At 31.7% G+C, this 19,333-nt stretch overlaps 1 protein-coding gene and 1 long non-coding RNA gene across 4 annotated transcripts; both read left to right on the top strand.

Moving 5' to 3' along the window:
- Positions 1–2,209: 2,209 nt before the first annotated feature.
- LOC121807114 lies at positions 2,210–3,919 on the top strand. 3 transcript variants are annotated; one of them, XR_006051753.1, is made up of 4 exons: positions 2,210–2,326; positions 2,440–2,526; positions 3,168–3,264; positions 3,639–3,919. It is a non-coding gene; the product is annotated as an uncharacterized LOC121807114 (long non-coding RNA). The 3 variants fall into 3 exon arrangements; XR_006051754.1 differs by having other exon boundaries at positions 2,440–2,621; XR_006051752.1 differs by having other exon boundaries at positions 2,440–2,998.
- A 9,583-nt stretch (positions 3,920–13,502) lies between these two features.
- LOC121808913 (protein FAR1-RELATED SEQUENCE 5-like) lies at positions 13,503–15,008 on the top strand. Its single transcript, XM_042209472.1, has 2 exons — positions 13,503–13,650; positions 14,308–15,008. Exons 1-2 carry the CDS (start codon positions 13,503–13,505, stop codon positions 15,006–15,008), a joined length of 849 nt encoding a protein of 282 aa, XP_042065406.1.
- Positions 15,009–19,333: the final 4,325 nt, after the last annotated feature.

Genomic DNA, 19,333 nt, shown 5'->3' with positions numbered 1-19,333 from the left:
GATCTTCTGTTTCTTGGTTGGTGTGCTTATATTTTTCTACTTATTTAATTCATTCTTTGCTGCATTTTGCAGCTTTATAATTAATCTGTAATATATATATATATATATATACTATATATATATATATATATATTTTTGTGTGTTATACGACGTTTTTCTACTTTTTCTAATCCACTATTCTCTTCTTTGTACATACATATAGATATAATTTTTGTTTAGTTGTAGGAAGTGGAATACATACAACAGTTTATAATTTTTGTGTCCTTGGAATTCTTCTACATGTTGCACTACTAAACCTGGAACCCTTTTCGTGGCTGTATGCAGGAAAGAATTTCTGTGACTTAGATTACTGAGTTGTGTGCCAATTCTGTTACGTTTGAGGCTTCTGATGTAATTTAGCATATTCTCGTGTCACTCTTAGTCGATTTGAAGGCCTCTCTAAGCATTTGGATTCATTCTATTTGAAGGCCTCTCTAAGCATTTAGATTCATTCTTTCCAATGTTATCTCTTGTGCAACTAAGGTGTTTTCTATGATAGTTCCTAGTGCATAAATAGAGTAGAATATACTTAGTCGATCTGAAGGTCGGGGGTGGTAGGTGGCAACTGAGTTTTTAACTTATAAGAAATGGGGGAAGGTGTGGAAAATAGAAGGCACAAGTCTATTTATTGGTTTTTGAGCTTGCTTTGCTTGGTCTTCTGCTTCCTGGTTGTTGCGCCTATATTTTTCTACTTATTTTATTCATTCTTTGCTGTCTTTTGCAGCTATATAATTAAACTATTACATATATTAAATTTTTGTTTGTTATACTGTGCTTGACGTTTTTCATCTTTTTCTAATCCAATTTTTGCTACCTTGCAGCATAATTAATTAATACATGCATAGTATCCTATTTTTCTTTGTCTCCATGCCGTGTACAAATATGTGCAATATTAGTGTTTCTTAGATATGTAAACCCCATCGATTGTCAAATCTTGGCTTCTTAATATATCTGTTAAACGCTTTTACAGGCTCTTTCGCAAGTAAAGTTACTTACTAGACACATTTCCTTTTTACTTTGGCATTCAGTTTGTTGTATTGCATCTAAAAAAGAAATCATGGGCCTTGGAAGCTGGTGGAGCAATCAATGAGTGTCAAGTAAAGATACTTTCTATAAGGTTAGTGTTGCCGCTAATGTGGCAGGGTGACTGATCTTTCTCATGATTTTAATATTTTTGCAATGCCGGAATGGAAACTGCAGCTTGTTGCTACTATGTAGTAAATACTTAAATTACAATGGATGGAATCTAGACTACTTCGATTTCTACATATTTGGTCAAGGTCCTCAACAATTTAATTTGACTTAACATCTTTTATATGCCAATTAAGTAGTTTTATACATAGTCTACTATATTTGAGATTGTTATCTTTACCTGTCCGTTTGGTGATTATGCAACAAATTTTGGTTTACAGAAGAACATATTAGTAGTGTTGTAAAATACTATTCAACCTAACAATGTTAGTTGTAATGTTATCTTGTTCTAAAAAATTTTCAGTTTGCCTATATTGCTTATCCTTTGTGAATGCTTCTGCTTCAGGATCAGTCATTAAGCATCAATGTGTGACTCGCCTTACGTGGGGTATTGCTTTACGAGCTGTTTTAGATGCTTTGAGGAAGCCTGCAGATTCAGAAGTTTGTTCCTTCCTAGTTTATCAGTTAATGTTATTATTGTGAATTTCAGTCTTACCTTGGATTTATGACATTCCTTTGGGAGTATGGCATTGGAGCAGTTTGTGGACCATCTCATTGAGTGGCCACAGTATGCCATCATATCCTGCACTTTGTAGCATTTATAGATAGGGCACTCAACAGTATTTCGGCGGCTTATTACTGAACGTGATGTTGGCCATACTGCCAATACTGATCACCGACACGGTCATATTCAATCTTCAGCTCCACATATAGAGGTATTAAACATGTAATTTTATCTTCCTATTAAGTAGTTGAACCTGCATATGAGAAACATATGAGAAAACATGAAAAAAGTGCTATGTCGATGTCATCATTCATATCATCTTCCCACATGCCTATATGTGGTTTCTGGTTTTACCTTGTCTATGTTGTTGTGGATAATACTTCTACTCCAAGTGATTTGTGTGAACTCATGATCACTGTAATTTTGTCCTTCTGGTTTCAGACTGTAGGCCCATCATTTTCTCTGATCGGACCTAGCAGCAATTGTCTGGATTAGCAATTCCCTCTTCGATCCCACTGCAACAGAGACCACCAAGTTCTCAGTTCACTCCTAATTACATGAATCCATCACAACACACCTACCCTTCCTAAGGTAGGTAATAGTGTCTTTGTATACTTTGATGTAGTTGCCTTGATACTTTTTTTATATTTACCTTGTTTTGACTGTATTTTTGAGAGCTAATCTACTCAAAACCCACAATGCAGTCACTCAGTGGTGCTTTGCTGTCAATACAATCTGCCTGGTCGGATTTCCATGGTCTTCTAGATCAACCTCAGCAAGTAAATAATCAGGTTTAACTGTGCTACTCTCTCTCACTGTGCGCTTTATGGATTACATTAACATGGGGACTGGTTTTACAACTATGAGAAGAGAAACTCCCATAGAGGTGATTGGATGTAGCTGTCTTATCATTTTTAATTCTCTGTTTACACTTTGTTTTGATCCTTTTGGTTTTCCTATGCTTTTACTCTGACGATTTTCTTCCCTGTTATGAGTTAGCAATTACAAGTTCTATTAATAGCACATTTAACTTTATCCCACTGGTTAACTAAATCTCACACTTCTAAATTCTTTCTTAACTCCCGATTACTTTCTCGTTTTCCTTTTCCCCTTTTGTTTCTTTATTATTTGTTTTCTTCCCTGTGCAATGGAGGTGCTCTGATTCTGGTTCAGGCTGTCATGAACTTAAAGTTATCGTGCTCAGACAATATTTCCTCATACATGGCTGTTATCTCCTGCCTAAAATCTAAAGCTTTATCTATTGTGTGTGCACTTTCCAATTAAGATAAGTTGATATATGTCTTTAAATCTTACAACTATTGGTAAATTTAGCACACCTTAAAAATTTTATGTGCTTGTACTGTGCTTGGTGTGGTTTTATGAACAGACCCCCCTTAATTCTTTAAAGTAAGTGTGATTTTTTCTGTTGCAGCTTTTGCAACTCTGTGAAGCTGAAGTGTATCATATACCTGGATGAGGTGGCCAGCAACACAGCAACTTAGGATATGGCAAAGTCAGTTGGACTCGAGGTATTGGTTTCTAAAATCAAAGCATCATGTTGTTTTTGTCATAACTCTAGAGAGATACATGTTCATTGCATTTATAATAGAAAAATATTTCCCAGACCCTTTAAATCTATTGTTACAATTACATTGAAAAACCAACAAGTTTTATACTTTGAAAATAAACTGAATTATTTTCCAAATTTTTCTTGTGATTTTTAACTACTTATTAGTAATGCCTAGTCGTAATTGGGTCTATAACATTGTTTATAGTATTTACTGTACAATAAACATTGCAATATCAGCACTTTGAGAAGATTTTGCCTATTATACATATGAGCAGTTGTCATTTTTTTCATTTTGCCTTACTTGGTGCTATCATGGTCATTTGTTTTGTATAGGTTCTTGCATTGCTGAAAAAAGCTTGGTATAGATTCAAGACAGTTAAATGCTCCCTCCGAGGCAAGTTACCGAACAGGCAACTGGAGCTTAAGACAAAGCTCTTGGCAGATGCCGTCTCAAATGCTTCAAATTATCTGTCATTCATCATGAATTGTGTTTAGTGTTAGTATTTTGTGTATTGTGTAGTGTTTTTTTGTATGCATGTGTAAAGTGTGTTTGCGTAGTGTAGGTATTTTTGTGTATTTTGTGTATAGTTTATCTAGTGCAGTGTGTTTTGTTGTGTGCGGACACTATGTGTATTTTATGTATAGTGTGTGAATTTTACGTGTAGTATATTTTGTGTATAGTGTGATTTTTACGTGTAGTGTATAGTATGTTTAGGAATACTTTGTGTAGTGTATGTATACTTTGTGTGAAGTGTGTGCACTACATGTATATTGTGGGTATAGTGTACGTTGAGTATATTTTGTCTATATTGTATGTGTAAAAGGGTGTTATTTATTTTTTGTAGTGTGTTCAGTTTATGTATTTGTGAACAGAGTGTATATTTTGTGTATATTTTAAGTATGATGTACAATATATGTAGCGTGCATCTATGTTTGCAGCGCATGAATTTTGTGTATAGTGTATAGTATGTCTATAATGTCTATATAGAATGTGTGGCATAGTGCGTGTTTTTTTTGTGTAGTGAGCATGTGTGTTATTGTGCGTGGTGTATATACTTTGCGTACAATGTGAACTTTGTGTTATGATGTATAGCATGTATATAGTACGCAATGTGTATGAAGTGTGTTATTTTTTGTTTAGTGCGTAGTATGTTCATTTTATGTATAGTGTGTATGTATGTTTTATTAATGTTGTCTTTATGTATTTTATTTATACTAGGTTAATGTTTTTAGTATGTGCAACGTATGTATAAATTGTGTATTTTATGTGTGCATTGTATTGTGTATAAAAAGTGTATTTTGTCTATATTATGTGTGTAAAGTGTGTTTGGTATGTTTATTTTGTGAATTGTGTACTAGTGTGTATTTTGTGTATGATGCGTGTGGTATGTGCAGTCCATTTAGTTTGTAGTGTATTTTATCTATATTGAGTGTGTATTTTATCTATAATGTGTTTAATGTTTATAGTATGTTGTATGTATGTATAAATTGTATATTTTATATATACATTTCTTGTATAGTGTATAAAAATATGTGCAGAGTATGTATAATGAGTGGTGTTTTTATATTATTTGTATTCTCTGTATTTATTTTGAGTACAGTGTGTATGTATAGTGATTGTTTAGTATGTATGTGTATAAAGGGGGTATTTGAGTGGTGTATATACTTTGTGCTATGATAAATAGTATGTATATAGTGTGTTATTTTTTTTATGTTATGTAGTATGCTTATTTGTGTATAGTGTGTGCTTGTGTTTTATTTATTGTGTTTGTGTATTTATTTATACCGTGATTAATGTTTGTAGTATGTAACGCGTATGTAGTATGTAACGTGTATGTATAAATTGTGTATTTAATTTGTGCATTTGTTGCGTAGTGTATAAATAGTGTATTTTATGTATGTATTTGTAGTGTGAGTACTGTGCGTGTAGTGCTGTGCGTGTAGTGTGTGTGCTATGTGTGCATGTTTGTTTTATTTGTTCTGTTTCTATATTTTATAATGTTTGTATTATATAACACACATGTATAAATAGTGTATTTTATTTGTGCATTTGTTGGGTAGTGTATAAATAGTGTATTTTATGTATGTATTTGTAGTGTGTGTGATGTGTGTGTGTGTGTGTGTGTGTGTGTGTGTGTATGTATGTATGTATGTATGTATGTATGTATGTATGTATGTATGTATGTATGTATGTATGTATGTATGTATGTATGTATGTATGTTATGCATGTGTTTTGTATGTTTTATTTATAGTGTGTTAAATGTTTGTAGTATGTGCCACGTATGTATAGTTCGTTTAGAATATTTGTATTTAGTATTTTGTGTAGAGTTTTAGTTGTTTTATTTATAGTATTTTGTCTATATTGTGTACTAGTGTGTATTTTGTATATAATGTGTGTAGTGTGTGTAGTCTATTTTATTTATATTGTGTTTGTTCATTGTGTTAGTTGTTTTAGATGTATTTGTTTAAAGTGTGTGTATATGTGTAGTTTTGGTAGTGTATGTGTCTTGAGTATAGTATGTGTAGTGTGTATTGTGTATTTTGTCTATATTGTGCACTAGTGTGTATTTTGTATATAATGCGTGTGGTGTGTGTTGTCCATTTATTGAGTAGCCTATTTTATTTATATTGTGTTTGTATATTTATCTGTACGGTGTTTAATGTTTATAGTATGTGTGGCACGTATGTATAAGTTGCATATTATATATATATATATTTGTTGTATGGTATATAAGTAATTTATTTTGTATTCGTAATTGTAGTGTCTGCAATGTATTTATGTATGTTTGCAGTACTGCATATGTTTGTGTATTTTATTTATAGTGTGTTTTCTGTATATATTTTGTGTATAGTGTGCATATGTATAAACTTTGTGTGCAACGTGCTATGATGTATAGTGTATATAGTGTGCAGTGTGTGTCATTTTTTTATAGTGTGCAGTGTGTGTTATTTTTTTTATAGTGTGTAGTATGTTTATTTGTGTATAGTGTGTGTGTTTTATTTAAATTTTGTTTGTGTATTTTATTTACACCGTGTTTAATGTTTAAAGTATGGACCACATATATATAAATTGTGCATTTTATTTAAGCATTTCATATGTAGTGTATAAATAGTTTATTTTATGTATGTGTGTGCTATGTGTGCGTGTTTGTTTTATTTATTGTGGTTGTGTATTTTATTTATACCGTGTTTAATATTTGTAGTATATAACACGTATGTATAAATTATATTTTATTTGTGCATTTGTTGGGTAGTGTATAAATAGTGTATTTTATGTATGTATTTATGTATATATTTTGTGTATAGTGTGCATATGTATAAACTTTGTGTGCAACGTATTGTGTGTGCTATGATGTATAGTGTATATAGTATGCAGTGTGTCATTTTTTATAGTGTGTAGTATGTTTATTTGTGTATAGTGTGTGTGTTTTTTATTTATGTTTTGTTTGTGTATTTTATTTATAGTGTGTGTGTGTTTTATTTATGTTTTGTTTGTGTATTTTATTTATACCGTGTTTAATGTTTACAGTATGGACCACATATGTATAAATTGTGTATTTTATTTGAGCATTTGATATGTAGCGTATAAATAGTTTATTTTATGTATGTGTGTGTAGTGCATGTGCTATGTGTGCGTGTTTGTTTTATTTATTGTTTTTGTGTGTTTTATTTATACCGTGTTTAATATTTGTAGTATATAACACATATGTATAAATTATATATTTTATTTGTGCATTTGTTGGGTAGTGTATAAATAGTGTATTTTATGTATGTATTTGTAGTGTGTATGCTATGTGTGTATATGTATGTTGTGCATGTGTTTTGTATATTTTATTTATAGTGTGTTTAATGTTTGTAGCATGTGCCGTGTATGTATAGTTTGTTTAGAATATTTGTATTTAGTATTTTGTGTAGTGTGTTAGTTGTTTTATATGTATTTGTTTAAAGTGTGTGTATCTGTGTAGAGTGGGTAGTGTATGTGTCTTGTGTATAGTATGTGTAGTATGTATTCTACCTTTTGTCTACATTGTGTACTAATGTGTATTTTGTATATAATGCGTGTAATGTGTTCTGCCCATTTATTGTGTAGTCTATTTTATTTATATTGTGTTTGTATATTTATTTATACAGTATTTAATGTTTATAGTATGTGTGGCACGTATGTATAAGTTGTATATTTTGTTTATACATTTGTTGTATAGTATATAAATAATGTATTTTGTGTTCGTAATTGTAGTGTCTGCAATGTATTTATGTATGTTTGCAGTACAAGTATTCTACGTATGTTTGTGTATTTTATTTATAGTGTGTTTAATGTTTCTAGTATTAGGCCCGTATGTATATTGAGTGTAGTGGTTTTATATGATTTATATTTTATGTATATATTTTGTGTATAGTGTGCATATGTATAAACTTTGTGTGCAACGTATTGTGTGTGCTATGATGTATAGTGTATATAGTATGCAGTGTGTCATTTTTTATAGTGTGTAGTATGTTTATTTGTGTATAGTGTGTGTGTTTTTTATTTATGTTTTGTTTGTGTATTTTATTTATAGTGTGTGTGTGTTTTATTTATGTTTTGTTTGTGTATTTTATTTATACCGTGTTTAATGTTTACAGTATGGACCACATATGTATAAATTGTGTATTTTATTTGAGCATTTGATATGTAGCGTATAAATAGTTTATTTTATGTATGTGTGTGTAGTGCATGTGCTATGTGTGCGTGTTTGTTTTATTTATTGTTTTTGTGTGTTTTATTTATACCGTGTTTAATATTTGTAGTATATAACACATGTATAAATTATATATTTTATTTGTGCATTTGTTGGGTAGTGTATAAATAGTGTATTTTATGTATGTATTTGTAGTGTGTATGCTATGTGTGTATATGTATGTTGTGCATGTGTTTTGTATATTTTATTTATAGTGTGTTTAATGTTTGTAGCATGTGCCGTGTATGTATAGTTTGTTTAGAATATTTGTATTTAGTATTTTGTGTAGTGTGTTAGTTGTTTTATATGTATTTGTTTAAAGTGTGTGTATCTGTGTAGAGTGGGTAGTGTATGTGTCTTGTGTATAGTATGTGTAGTATGTATACTTCATTTTGTCTACATTGTGTACTAGTGTGTATTTTGTATATAATGCGTGTAATGTGTGTTGCCCATTTATTGTATAGTCTATTTTATTTATATTATATTTGTATATTTATTTATACTGTATTTAATGTTTATAGTATGTGTGGCACGTATGTATAAGTTGCATATTTTGTTTATACATTTGTTGTATAGTATATAAATTGTGTATTTTGTGTTCGTAATTGTAGTGTGTTCAATGTATTTATGTATGTTTGCAGTACATGTATTCTACGTATGTTTGTGTATTTTAATTATAGTGTGTTTAATGTTTGTAGTATTTGGCGCATATGTGTATTGAGTGTAGTGGTTTTATAAGACCACGTATGTATAAATTGTGTATTTTATTTGTGCATTTTTTATGTAGTGTATAAATAGTTTATTTTATATATGTGTGTGTAGTGTGTGTGCTGTGTGTGCATGTGTATGTTGTGCATGTGTTTTGAATAATTTATTTAGTGTGTAATGTATGTAGCATGTGCCGTGTATATATAGTATATTTGTAATATTTGTATTTAGTATTTTGTGTACAAAGTGTGAAGTAGTTGTTTTGTATGTACGTGTTTTTAGTGTGTATTTGTGTATTTTGTGTGGGCAGAGTGTGTATTTTGTATATATTGTGAGTAATGTGTGTTATTTTGTAGTGTGTTTAGTATGTTTATTTTGTGAAATTGTGTACTAGTGTGTATTTTGTATATTATATGTGTAGTATGTGCAGTCCATTTAATGTGTAGTGTATTTTACTTATACTATGTATACTGAGGGTAGTGTGTGTATAGTGGTGTAGTTATTGTGTACTTTGTGTGTGTAGTGTGTGTCTATACATCATGTGTAAAGTATGTTATTTGTAGCGTGTTTAGTGTGTGTTTTTATTTATATTGTTTTTAATGTCTGTACAGTATGTGCCACGTATGTATACTGAGTATAGTGTATTTATCATATTTGTATTTTTGTTGCAAGAATAAATAAGGAAAGCAATTAAAGATTATGGAAAATCACATACAAATAATATTAGTATAGTTAGAATATATTTTCCATGTATAGCTAGAATTAGAGCCTATAAAAGGTTGTGTAACCATTGAGATAAAAAAAAATTCAAGTCATTCACAATGTAGTCTTTAAAGTTCTCCCCGTCTTTTACTTTTTGCAATAGTCTTTTATTTTCCGCATTGTAATTTCTAATAGTCATTACACTTAATTTATCTTGGCTATGATAATCATTATTGACAAGTGATAAGAAATGCCTAAATCTCCTGCTTATACAGTGATCAGGGGATTCAAAAAACAATTTTCTAACAATGAATTTTATCTGCTGCAATCAGAATTAAAAAAAAAAGAAAAGAAAACAAAGTTGATAAAAGGTTAGAGTTTTTTTTATTAAGGATAGAGAAAATTAAGATGAAAACACAGAATTCACTCAAAACAGCACCTAATTCACAACCGATTTAACAGAAAAAAAACGGAAATAATGGGAGTAATCAGCCAAATTAAATAGGAGAAATAATGGTAAAAAAGGCCTTGGAACTAAAATCCCCTATCACAAGCATTCGATCCAATTAGGGAAAAATCAATAATTTGTTACCTGCGCGGAGCGAAAGAGGCAGGTGAGGTCATGGTGTTGGTGTAAAGCTATGTTGTGAGTTGTGATTGGAATTAAAAGTGTTTAACAATGATCGAATCTGAATTCGATGTTCTATCACAGCAGAATACAATAGATCAACCTTATCTTCCCCTAGCAAAATCATCTTCAAATTTATTTTAATATATTTTAAATTTACTTCATACGTGTTCTTAATTTTAATGAATTACTTGAACTGCGACATAATTTCATTGTATATGTATAATTCTTATTTAAGCATATAAGAAATTACTAACAAATTTCATAAATTTGAAAATAAATTCAATACATATATCTATATTCTAATAATATATTAAAATTAAATTTGTAATTAACAACAATTTTCGTATACATTATAATAATCATGTACTATGTGTTAACACTATTTAAGTATAGAAGTTACTGAGAAAATTAGTAAATTTTGAAATAAATCCAATGGTGTAAGCATGCTTCTAATAATATGATTCTGATCAAATAATCACTAATTTCCAATATACAATGCATAATTTTTAAAATAATCAACATAAAGATATATCCTATCAATATAAAATGTTAAAATGTTAAATTAGATATCAACACAAAGACATAAGTATATTAACACAAGACAATTGATAAAATTATGTTTTAGTATTGATAATTTTAATATACAAAATTGAAAAACCATGCGTTCTACATTATAAATTACTAGTTATTAATCTAATACAAAGCTCTAATAATATAGTATCTAATATTCATATAAAATTATGTGTAATATTGTTAGATGTGCATTATCAATAGATGTACATTATAATAATTCAACTATAGTACTTAATAATTTTGCTAATATATCAACTACAAAAATACATATTTCTGATCATATATCTGAAATCCAAATTAAAATATTATACATATATGATATGACGCATATGCTTTTAATTGGTTTTAATATTGCATTATTTATTTTATATAGGAAATAATTTTATTATAATAGTTTTATAATATTGATAAATATGTATAGCATTAATTGAAGTATACAACAAAAAACTTTAAATTTTATATAAGGGTAAATTGCCTCCAAAGTCATGAACTTTCACAATAGTTTTGTTTTTCCCGCTAACTTTAAATGTTGCATGAAAAGTCATGAACTTTACCGGACTGTGTAAATTTCACATCCGACCCGACTTGATAGTTGTCCGACGAAAACTTATCCAACATGGCATGCTTCCGGCGTGTATTGGCAAATCATTGGCATTGCATAAAACGACGTTTTTAGCCGCTGGGAGAGCATCACCGTTGCTTTTCGTTGGCCGCCGCATGTGCTGTTGCTCCGCTGCCATGAGTTGTCCTACCCGAAGTCGTCCGAACAGCCACGATTTCACATCCTTTTCTGAGGTTAGGCAATTTGCGACGTGAATTGGGAGGGGGAGATGAATTGGGGATCTTGCCTTTGAAAATTTGGAGTGAGAGGTAAAGAGAGAGGGAGAGAAAGAGAGAGAGACGCGGAGGTGCTCTATGGAGGAGAGGGAGGAGAGGGAGGAGCGGTTGGCGGTGGATGGTGATGATGGGGGCTGAGCCAGCGAGAGGAAGGGACGGAGGGCGACAGATCGTTGCCGCTCCCACAGCAGCGGTGGCGACGATGCGAAGAGGCCGACAGTGGGAGATATAGAGGAGGGGGAAAGAGAGAGGAATTAAAGAAGAGGGAGAAAGGAGAGAGAGAAAGAGAAGAAGGGGAAGAGTAGGTGGTGCACCGGAGATGCGACAGGCGGTGGCGCTGGAGGTGGCGGTGACGGTGCTGGAGTGAGGAAGGAGGAGATCTTTTTCTTTTAAATTAGGGTTAAGGTAAATGAAGTGGAAGAAGAGTGACCGGAATGGGAGTAAACACACTCAGCTTCCAAATCATCAGCTTCCAAATCATCTTCCATGTCAGCATAAATACAAACATCAGCAACTGCTTAGCCGGAATACCCGACTCGGGAAATCGGCATACGGGGTAAAGTTCATGACTTTTCATGCAACATTTAAAGTTCACGGGAAAAACCACACTGCTTAGATGGAATACCCGACTCGGGAAATTGGCACACGGGGTAAAGTTCATGACTTTTCATGCAACATTTAAAGTTCACGGGAAAAACCAAATTATTGTGAAAGTTAATGACTTTAGAGGCAATTTGCCCTTTATATAACTACAATGCAACATTTTTTTATAATATTACTACCCTTCATATCACATTTTATATTTTAAAAATATTTCATACTTTTAATAAGAACAAATTAGTAGGATTCATCATTCATGTAAGGATGTAAGGATGTAAGGATGAAGGAGAGAAAGAGTTTATTATGTATGGATGTAAGGATGAAGGAGAAAGAGTTTATTATGTAAGGATGTAAGGATGAAGGAGAAAGAGTTTATTGAGATATAAGTATAAGTTGAATAATAAATAGTAAGGGTATGTAAATTGCAATTCAGAATTCAATTTATTTGTTTAAGTAAATGCTCTTACACTACACATAATTAATATTTTCTCCCATCCATAAATAATTTTCTTGTATTTCCTTTGATATTATTCTGAGTACTATAAAGTATTTTTTAAGTGCTTGAATTTTGTAAAAACTCTTCGTTTATTTTCTAAGGAATAAAATAAATTCTTTTTGTCATAACCGTCCATAAAATGATTAGGTGATCCCTTCTATCATCCCCGCCTCTCGTACTTTATCAAATTTTTCTCCTTCTCTCTTACTTTACCAATTTCAAATAAAACACATGTCTCCTACATCGTTTTCTACCCCACCAATATAATAGTGCCATGTGTATATTCTTTAAAATATAAAATTAAGGATTAAAATTTCCATTAAATACTAATATATCTTCTACTGTACCAATACAATATTTCCATGTAGAGAATAGAAATAAAAAGAAAATAAAAACAATACTTTTAAACCCTAAAGTCATTTATTTATCATTCACCTCTAAAAACCAAACACCTAAAACTTTTAAACTTTGCGGCACATCTAAACATCAAAATTGCTTCAATTTGATTCTCTAACTCCAAGGATTTTCAAGGACATCACTTTAAGTGCATAGGTAAGTTAATTAGAATTAAAGTTATTTCAATGTATGAATCATTATATTATCTAATTTGTAATATGAAGTTTTGAATTTGTTTTAGTTAAATGATCTTTATTAGTTCCATGCATATGATATATATTATTATTCAATTTTTGATGAAACACATGAAGCTTTTGAATTCGTTTTAATTAAATGATCTTGATTAGTTCCATGCATATAATATTTAGATTTATTTAAATGCATAAAAGAAGATTATATATTGAAAGCAGATGCACAAAAGGAGATTATATACTGAAAAAAAATTAAATGAGAGATAGAAGAGTATTTTTACTGCTGCAGTTTGATATCTATATTTAAAAAAAAATAAGAATCTTTCTTGCTCACATCATTTGTAGGTATGGATGAGACCATATCACAAGGCATTATTCCTGAGATAGGAATGGAGTTCGAAACAGAAGTTGAAGCATATGATGTCTATATGAAATATGCTAAGGCAACATGTTTCGGAACACGAAAAAAGACTGTTCATAAAGATCCAATTACAGGTAACATCCTTGACATTAGTTTCTGTTGCTGTAGAGAAGGTTTTAGAGCAACAAATAATAGAGGTGTTACAACAAAAAATCCACGTCCAGAAATAAGGTGCGGGTGTAAGGCAATGATGAAAATTAATTGTAGATATGGAGGAAAGTTTCGAATTGTGAAGTTTGTTGAAGAGCACAATCATGAATTGTGTGATCCGGAAAAATCTTACATGTTTAGATGTTTTAGACATATGTAAGATGTTCAACAAACTTAAGTTGATGTGGCTCAAAGTTGTGGGTTGCGTCCAAAGAAAATTGTCGATGTAATGGCAAAGGAAGTTGGCGGAATTCAACATCTTGGTTTCACTCATATTGATTTGAAGAATTATTTGAGAACAAAGAGGACTTTGGAGATTAAACAAGGTGATAATGGAGGTGTTTTACAATATTTACAAAGGATGATAAGTGAAGATCCACACTTTTACTATGCAATACAGTTGGACGTGGAAGATCTGATTACAAATATATTTTGGACCGATGGTAGAATGATACAAGATTTTGGTCATTTTGGTGATGTCGTTTGTTTCGATACTACATGCAGAAAACATCGAGATGGTAGACCAATTTCCTTGTTTGTCGGCGTAAATCATCATAAACAAACAACTGTATTTGGTGCAGCTTTATTGTACGATGAAACAATTGAAACCTTTGAGTGGTTGTTTGGTGCATTTGAAGATGCCATGATGGGAAAGAGACCAAAAACCATCTTAACAGATCAAGATCAAGCAATGAGTGCCGCTTTAGCTTCCAAGTGGCTATCAACTTACCATCGCTTATGTGTTTGGCATATTTTTCAGAATGCAGCCATTCATCTTTCTAGTGTTTTTTCGAGCTTCAAGAACACATTTGCAGCCGATTTTAGTCGTTGTTTGTACGACTTTGAAGAAGAATCAGAATTTCTTGATGCATGGAACAAAATGTTAGAGAAATTCAACTTGAAAGATAATCAGTGGTTGGCAAGAATGTTTTCTCTAATGGAAAAATGGGCATTGGTCTATGGAAGAAGCACATTTTATGCAGACATCATAACAACTCAACGAAGTGAGTGCATGAATGCAGTTGTGAAGCATTATGTAAATTACAAAAACAACATAGTTGAGGTGTTCCGTCATTTTCAAAGGTTGATAGATGATCGTCGGGAGAAGGAATCTATAGAAGATTTCAAAAATGCTCAAAGTTCTCCTGTTATGACATTTCCATTAGAAATTTTAAAGCATGCTGCTATAGTATATACACATAAGATGTTTGCATTGTTCAGTGAAGAGTTGAGGAAGGCATTTGAAAGCAAGATCGAGAGTAAGAATCAACTTGGAAGTTGAAGAATATATAAGGTCAGACCATCCTATCGAGCTAGTGAACATACAGTCTCATATGATTCTATTGAAGGTTCTATTTCTTGCAGTTGTAGGAAGTTTGAATTCTCAGGTATTTTATGCTCACATAGTTTAAGAATCTTAACATGCATGAATATCGGTCGAATACCTGATGAATATATCTTAAAGCGGTGGACCAAGCAGGCTAAGAATGTCAGGCTAAGAATGGGATGACATGAGGTTGCGATGAATGGGTTGTCATTGTTGATGAAAGACTAAGAAAGAAACAACGATATAAAGAGTTATGTAACTCTTTCATGCAGTTAGTAGGAAAAGCAGTTGAGAGTGAAGATAGTTATACTTATGCCATAGTACAATGGGAAATGACATTGATGGAATGGCAGGGAAGACAAATAATGTACATAATACAATGGGAAATGACATTGATGGAATGGCAGGGAAGACAAATAATGTGACAGTTGAGGCAAATAAGGTTGGAGACATTTCAACTAATGGTGATATCAATGAAAGTCAAATTAAAGGCGTGAAACCTAAAGGAAGGGTTACATACCAATCAAGTAAGAAGAGACCCAAGAATGCTTTGGAACAGGCTATTAGTAGAAAACGGAAACCAAAAGTAGCAAAGAGTGGTTTAAAACATGTTTCTTCTACACAGGAATATGAAGGGTCTAAACTCATTAATAATGAGTACTGGAACTTGACATACAATGTTTTTGATAATCAAAGTACATCATGATTCATGACGTGAACTATGTTCTCCAGAGATAGTCATCTCCACTTATCACAATTTTATCCTTTGTTGTCTTTTCTTTTTCTCAATTATCTTTGTTTATGTACGGTAGCTACTGCTAAGTTTATTAGGAGTACTATATATTTTTACTATATAATGACAACTCTTTTTTTCTACTTATTTTAATCTTTTCTTATCATATATCACAATGCTCAAACTTTCATTCGACTTCTGTAGTTGTAGTTGTCATGTCATGGGATTGCGGATGTGTAAAATGAGTCTTCCATGTCTGTATCTAGTCTACGAAACAATGAGCTTTGGCAAGAATACCAGGATACAACAATCCAACAACTAATATTTTAATCTTTAATTTACTTATTTTAAAATATATGCACATGGTATTATTATATTGATGGACTGGTAAATGATGAAATATTGATGGAGTAATAAATGATGAAGGAGATTTTATATTTTAAAGAATATACACATGACACTATTATATTGGTGGGGTAACAAATATTGTAGGAGACTTTTTATTTTAAAGAATAAACATGTGGCACTATTCAATTGGTGGGGTAGCAAATGGTGTATAAGGTGGGGGAGGTGATCCTCTCCGAAAAAGTTATATTAGGGACTTTTATTGGAAGATATGGCTTTGATCCTAAAAAATTTGGCTATTTTGATATTGAGGAAGAAGTTAAAAATTGGGCTTTATGTCATGGTCTAAGATGTGCTACAAAATTCCTGATCGGAATGTGTATGTGATTATAAAATCTAATAAAGAAGTTATGCAAATGTTGGCATATCTTTCTTACAAAATTAGAACAGTCACTATATTTATAGATGGTGGGAGGAGATTGGAAGATGGATTTGAGGAGAAAAGTCAGAAATAGCAGCTAAAAATATTGGAAAAAATGTCGGTGACGATGAAGAGTTGAGTTGTGATATAGATGTGAATTGTTATCCATCTGAAAGTGAGGAGAGTGACAATGAGCTAATTGATACTGAACTGTTTGATGAGAACGACAGCGTTGTAAAAGAAAAGAACATAGTGGTATATGATGATATCACTAAACTCCTTGATGGTTGTGTTGGCCATGATGATAATGAGAATATTTTCCGATTATGCAAGCTCTGCCAGCAATGTGCATTCTTTTGAAAGTGATGACAATGATGATGATATTGGTCGTTTTAAGTGTAGGAGAAAGATGGTTGTTTATAATCCTAAATGTGATCATAGAACCTTAAATATTGGGTTAAGATGCAATTTCAGGACGTGTCTTGAGTGTAAAGAGGCCCTTACGACTTGTGCTATAGAGACCGGAAAATTTATACACTTTAAGAGGGTTGAAAAATATCGCTTGGAAGCCAAATGCAATCCACCTTGTCCTTGGAGAGTTTATGTTAGTGTTGTGAGAGATAAAAAGATTGTTGAAATCAAGGCATATGATGGTGAACACGATTGTCCAAGGGATATGAATAACAATCTTATAAGTTCAAAATGGATTGCCAAAAAATACTTGAATGTGTTTAGATTGCGACCAAACTTCATCGTGAGGGATTTAGCAATGGACATCCACAAATATATGCAAGTGAAGTCAATAAAAATAGACTTTACAAAGCTAAGACTACTGTTGTAGAGCTCTTAAGAGGATCAATTGAAGAACATTATGGTTTACTCAAGAGTTACATAGCTGAACTAAGAAAAATTGATAAAGAGGGCAGATTTAATTTGCTTTTGGGTAATGAGGATGTTTTCAAAGGACTGTACATAGACTTTAGTTCGCTAGTAAAAGGCTTCAAGATGAGTTGCAGGCCTCTGATTGCACTTGATGGCTGCTTCTTAAAGACTTTCTTGGGTGGAATTTTAGTGAGTGCCGTGGACAGGATGGAAACAATGAAATATATCTAATTGCTTGGGCTATAGTTGAGGTAGAGAATGAGCAATGTTGGACATGGTTTCTAAAGTTTCTCATTGAGGATCTTAAAATTGAAGATGGAGCGGGATGGACATTTATTAGTGATCAACAGAAGATATACACTTATGATTTAATTCTGTTATTAACTAAATTTTTTATTAACTATTCTAAATGTTTGAATATGCAGGGGTTTACAAATGCAGTCAATACTTTAGCGCCGCTTGCTAAACACAGAAATTGTGCACGCCATGTGTACATGAATTGGAAGAAGGCACACAAGGAACATGATCTAAAGAAACCCTATTGGAAGACAGCTAAAAGCACCTATATCGAGAAATTCAAATAAGCCATTCAAGAAATTAAGTTACAAAGTCGAGATGCTTATAAAGACTTCATTGACAGGGATACAAAGAAATTTTATAAGGCTTTCATTTCCACCTTTGCATGTAGCGACGTGATTACTAGTAACATCGCTAAGTCATTTATTTAATGCATTTATTGTTGAAGCTAGTGGGAAGAATATATTTCACATGTTTGAGGAAATTAGGTTCACTCTCATGACACAACAAGTAAGCAGGTTACACAATAAACGACATCAGTTTGATTACGCTAAATGGATTGCACATACCACACGCATTATACACAAAATACACACTAGTACGCAATTCACAAAATAAACACACACACAAAAGAAAATAACACACTTTACACACAATATATAGACAAAATACACTTTTTATACACTATACAATACACAATTTATACATACGTCGCACATACTACAAACATTAACCACGGTACTAAAAAGACACAAAGACAATATAAATAAAACACATACACAAAATGAACATACTACACACTAAACAAAAAATAACACACACTTGATACACATTACGGACTATATGCATACTATATATACCACGCACAATATACATACAACGCACATGCTGCTTACTACACAAAAAAAACACACATTATATACAGACCATACACACGCAAGACATTATAGACATACTACACACACTATACACAAAATTCATGCGCTGCTCACGCACGCATAAACAAAATACATGCGTTGCAAACATAGATGCACACTACATATATTGTACATCATACTCAAACTATACACAAAATATACACTCGTACACAATAAACAATATGAACACACTACAAAAAAATAACAAAATATAGTCAATGTATACTATACACACAATATACATGCCCTGCACACACTTCACACAAAGTATACATACACTACAAAAAGTATTCCTAAACATATTATACATTACACGTAAAATTCACACACTATACACAAAATACACATAGTTTCCGCACACAACAAAACACACTACATATACATACAATACATCATAGCACAAAGTACAAAGTATATACAACACTAAAATACGCACACTTTATACACATACATATTAAACAATCACTGCACACACACTATACACAAAATAAATACAGAAAATACAAACATTATAGAAACACCACTTAGTATACATATGCTACACATATTAATATATACTATACCACAAATGTACATATAAAATACTATATTTATACATACGTACCACATACTATAAACATTAAACATAGTATAAATAAAATACACTACACATTAAATGGACGATAAAATACATAAACACAATATA

Source organism: Salvia splendens, chromosome 6, assembly GCF_004379255.2.
Source record: "Salvia splendens isolate huo1 chromosome 6, SspV2, whole genome shotgun sequence".
Lineage (NCBI taxonomy): Eukaryota > Viridiplantae > Streptophyta > Magnoliopsida > Lamiales > Lamiaceae > Salvia > Salvia splendens.
This window is presented reverse-complemented; position numbering and strand designations above follow the sequence as displayed.

Bases quoted from the DNA above. Each gene is read 5' to 3' on its own strand.
- LOC121808913 (XM_042209472.1), top strand. From the start codon at position 13,503: ATGGATGAGACCATATCACAAGGCATTATTCCTGAGATAGGAATGGAG. The intron at 13,651-14,307 runs GTAACATCCTTG...TATTTGGTGCAG, and splicing joins TCATAAAGATCCAATTACAG to CTTTATTGTACGATGAAACA.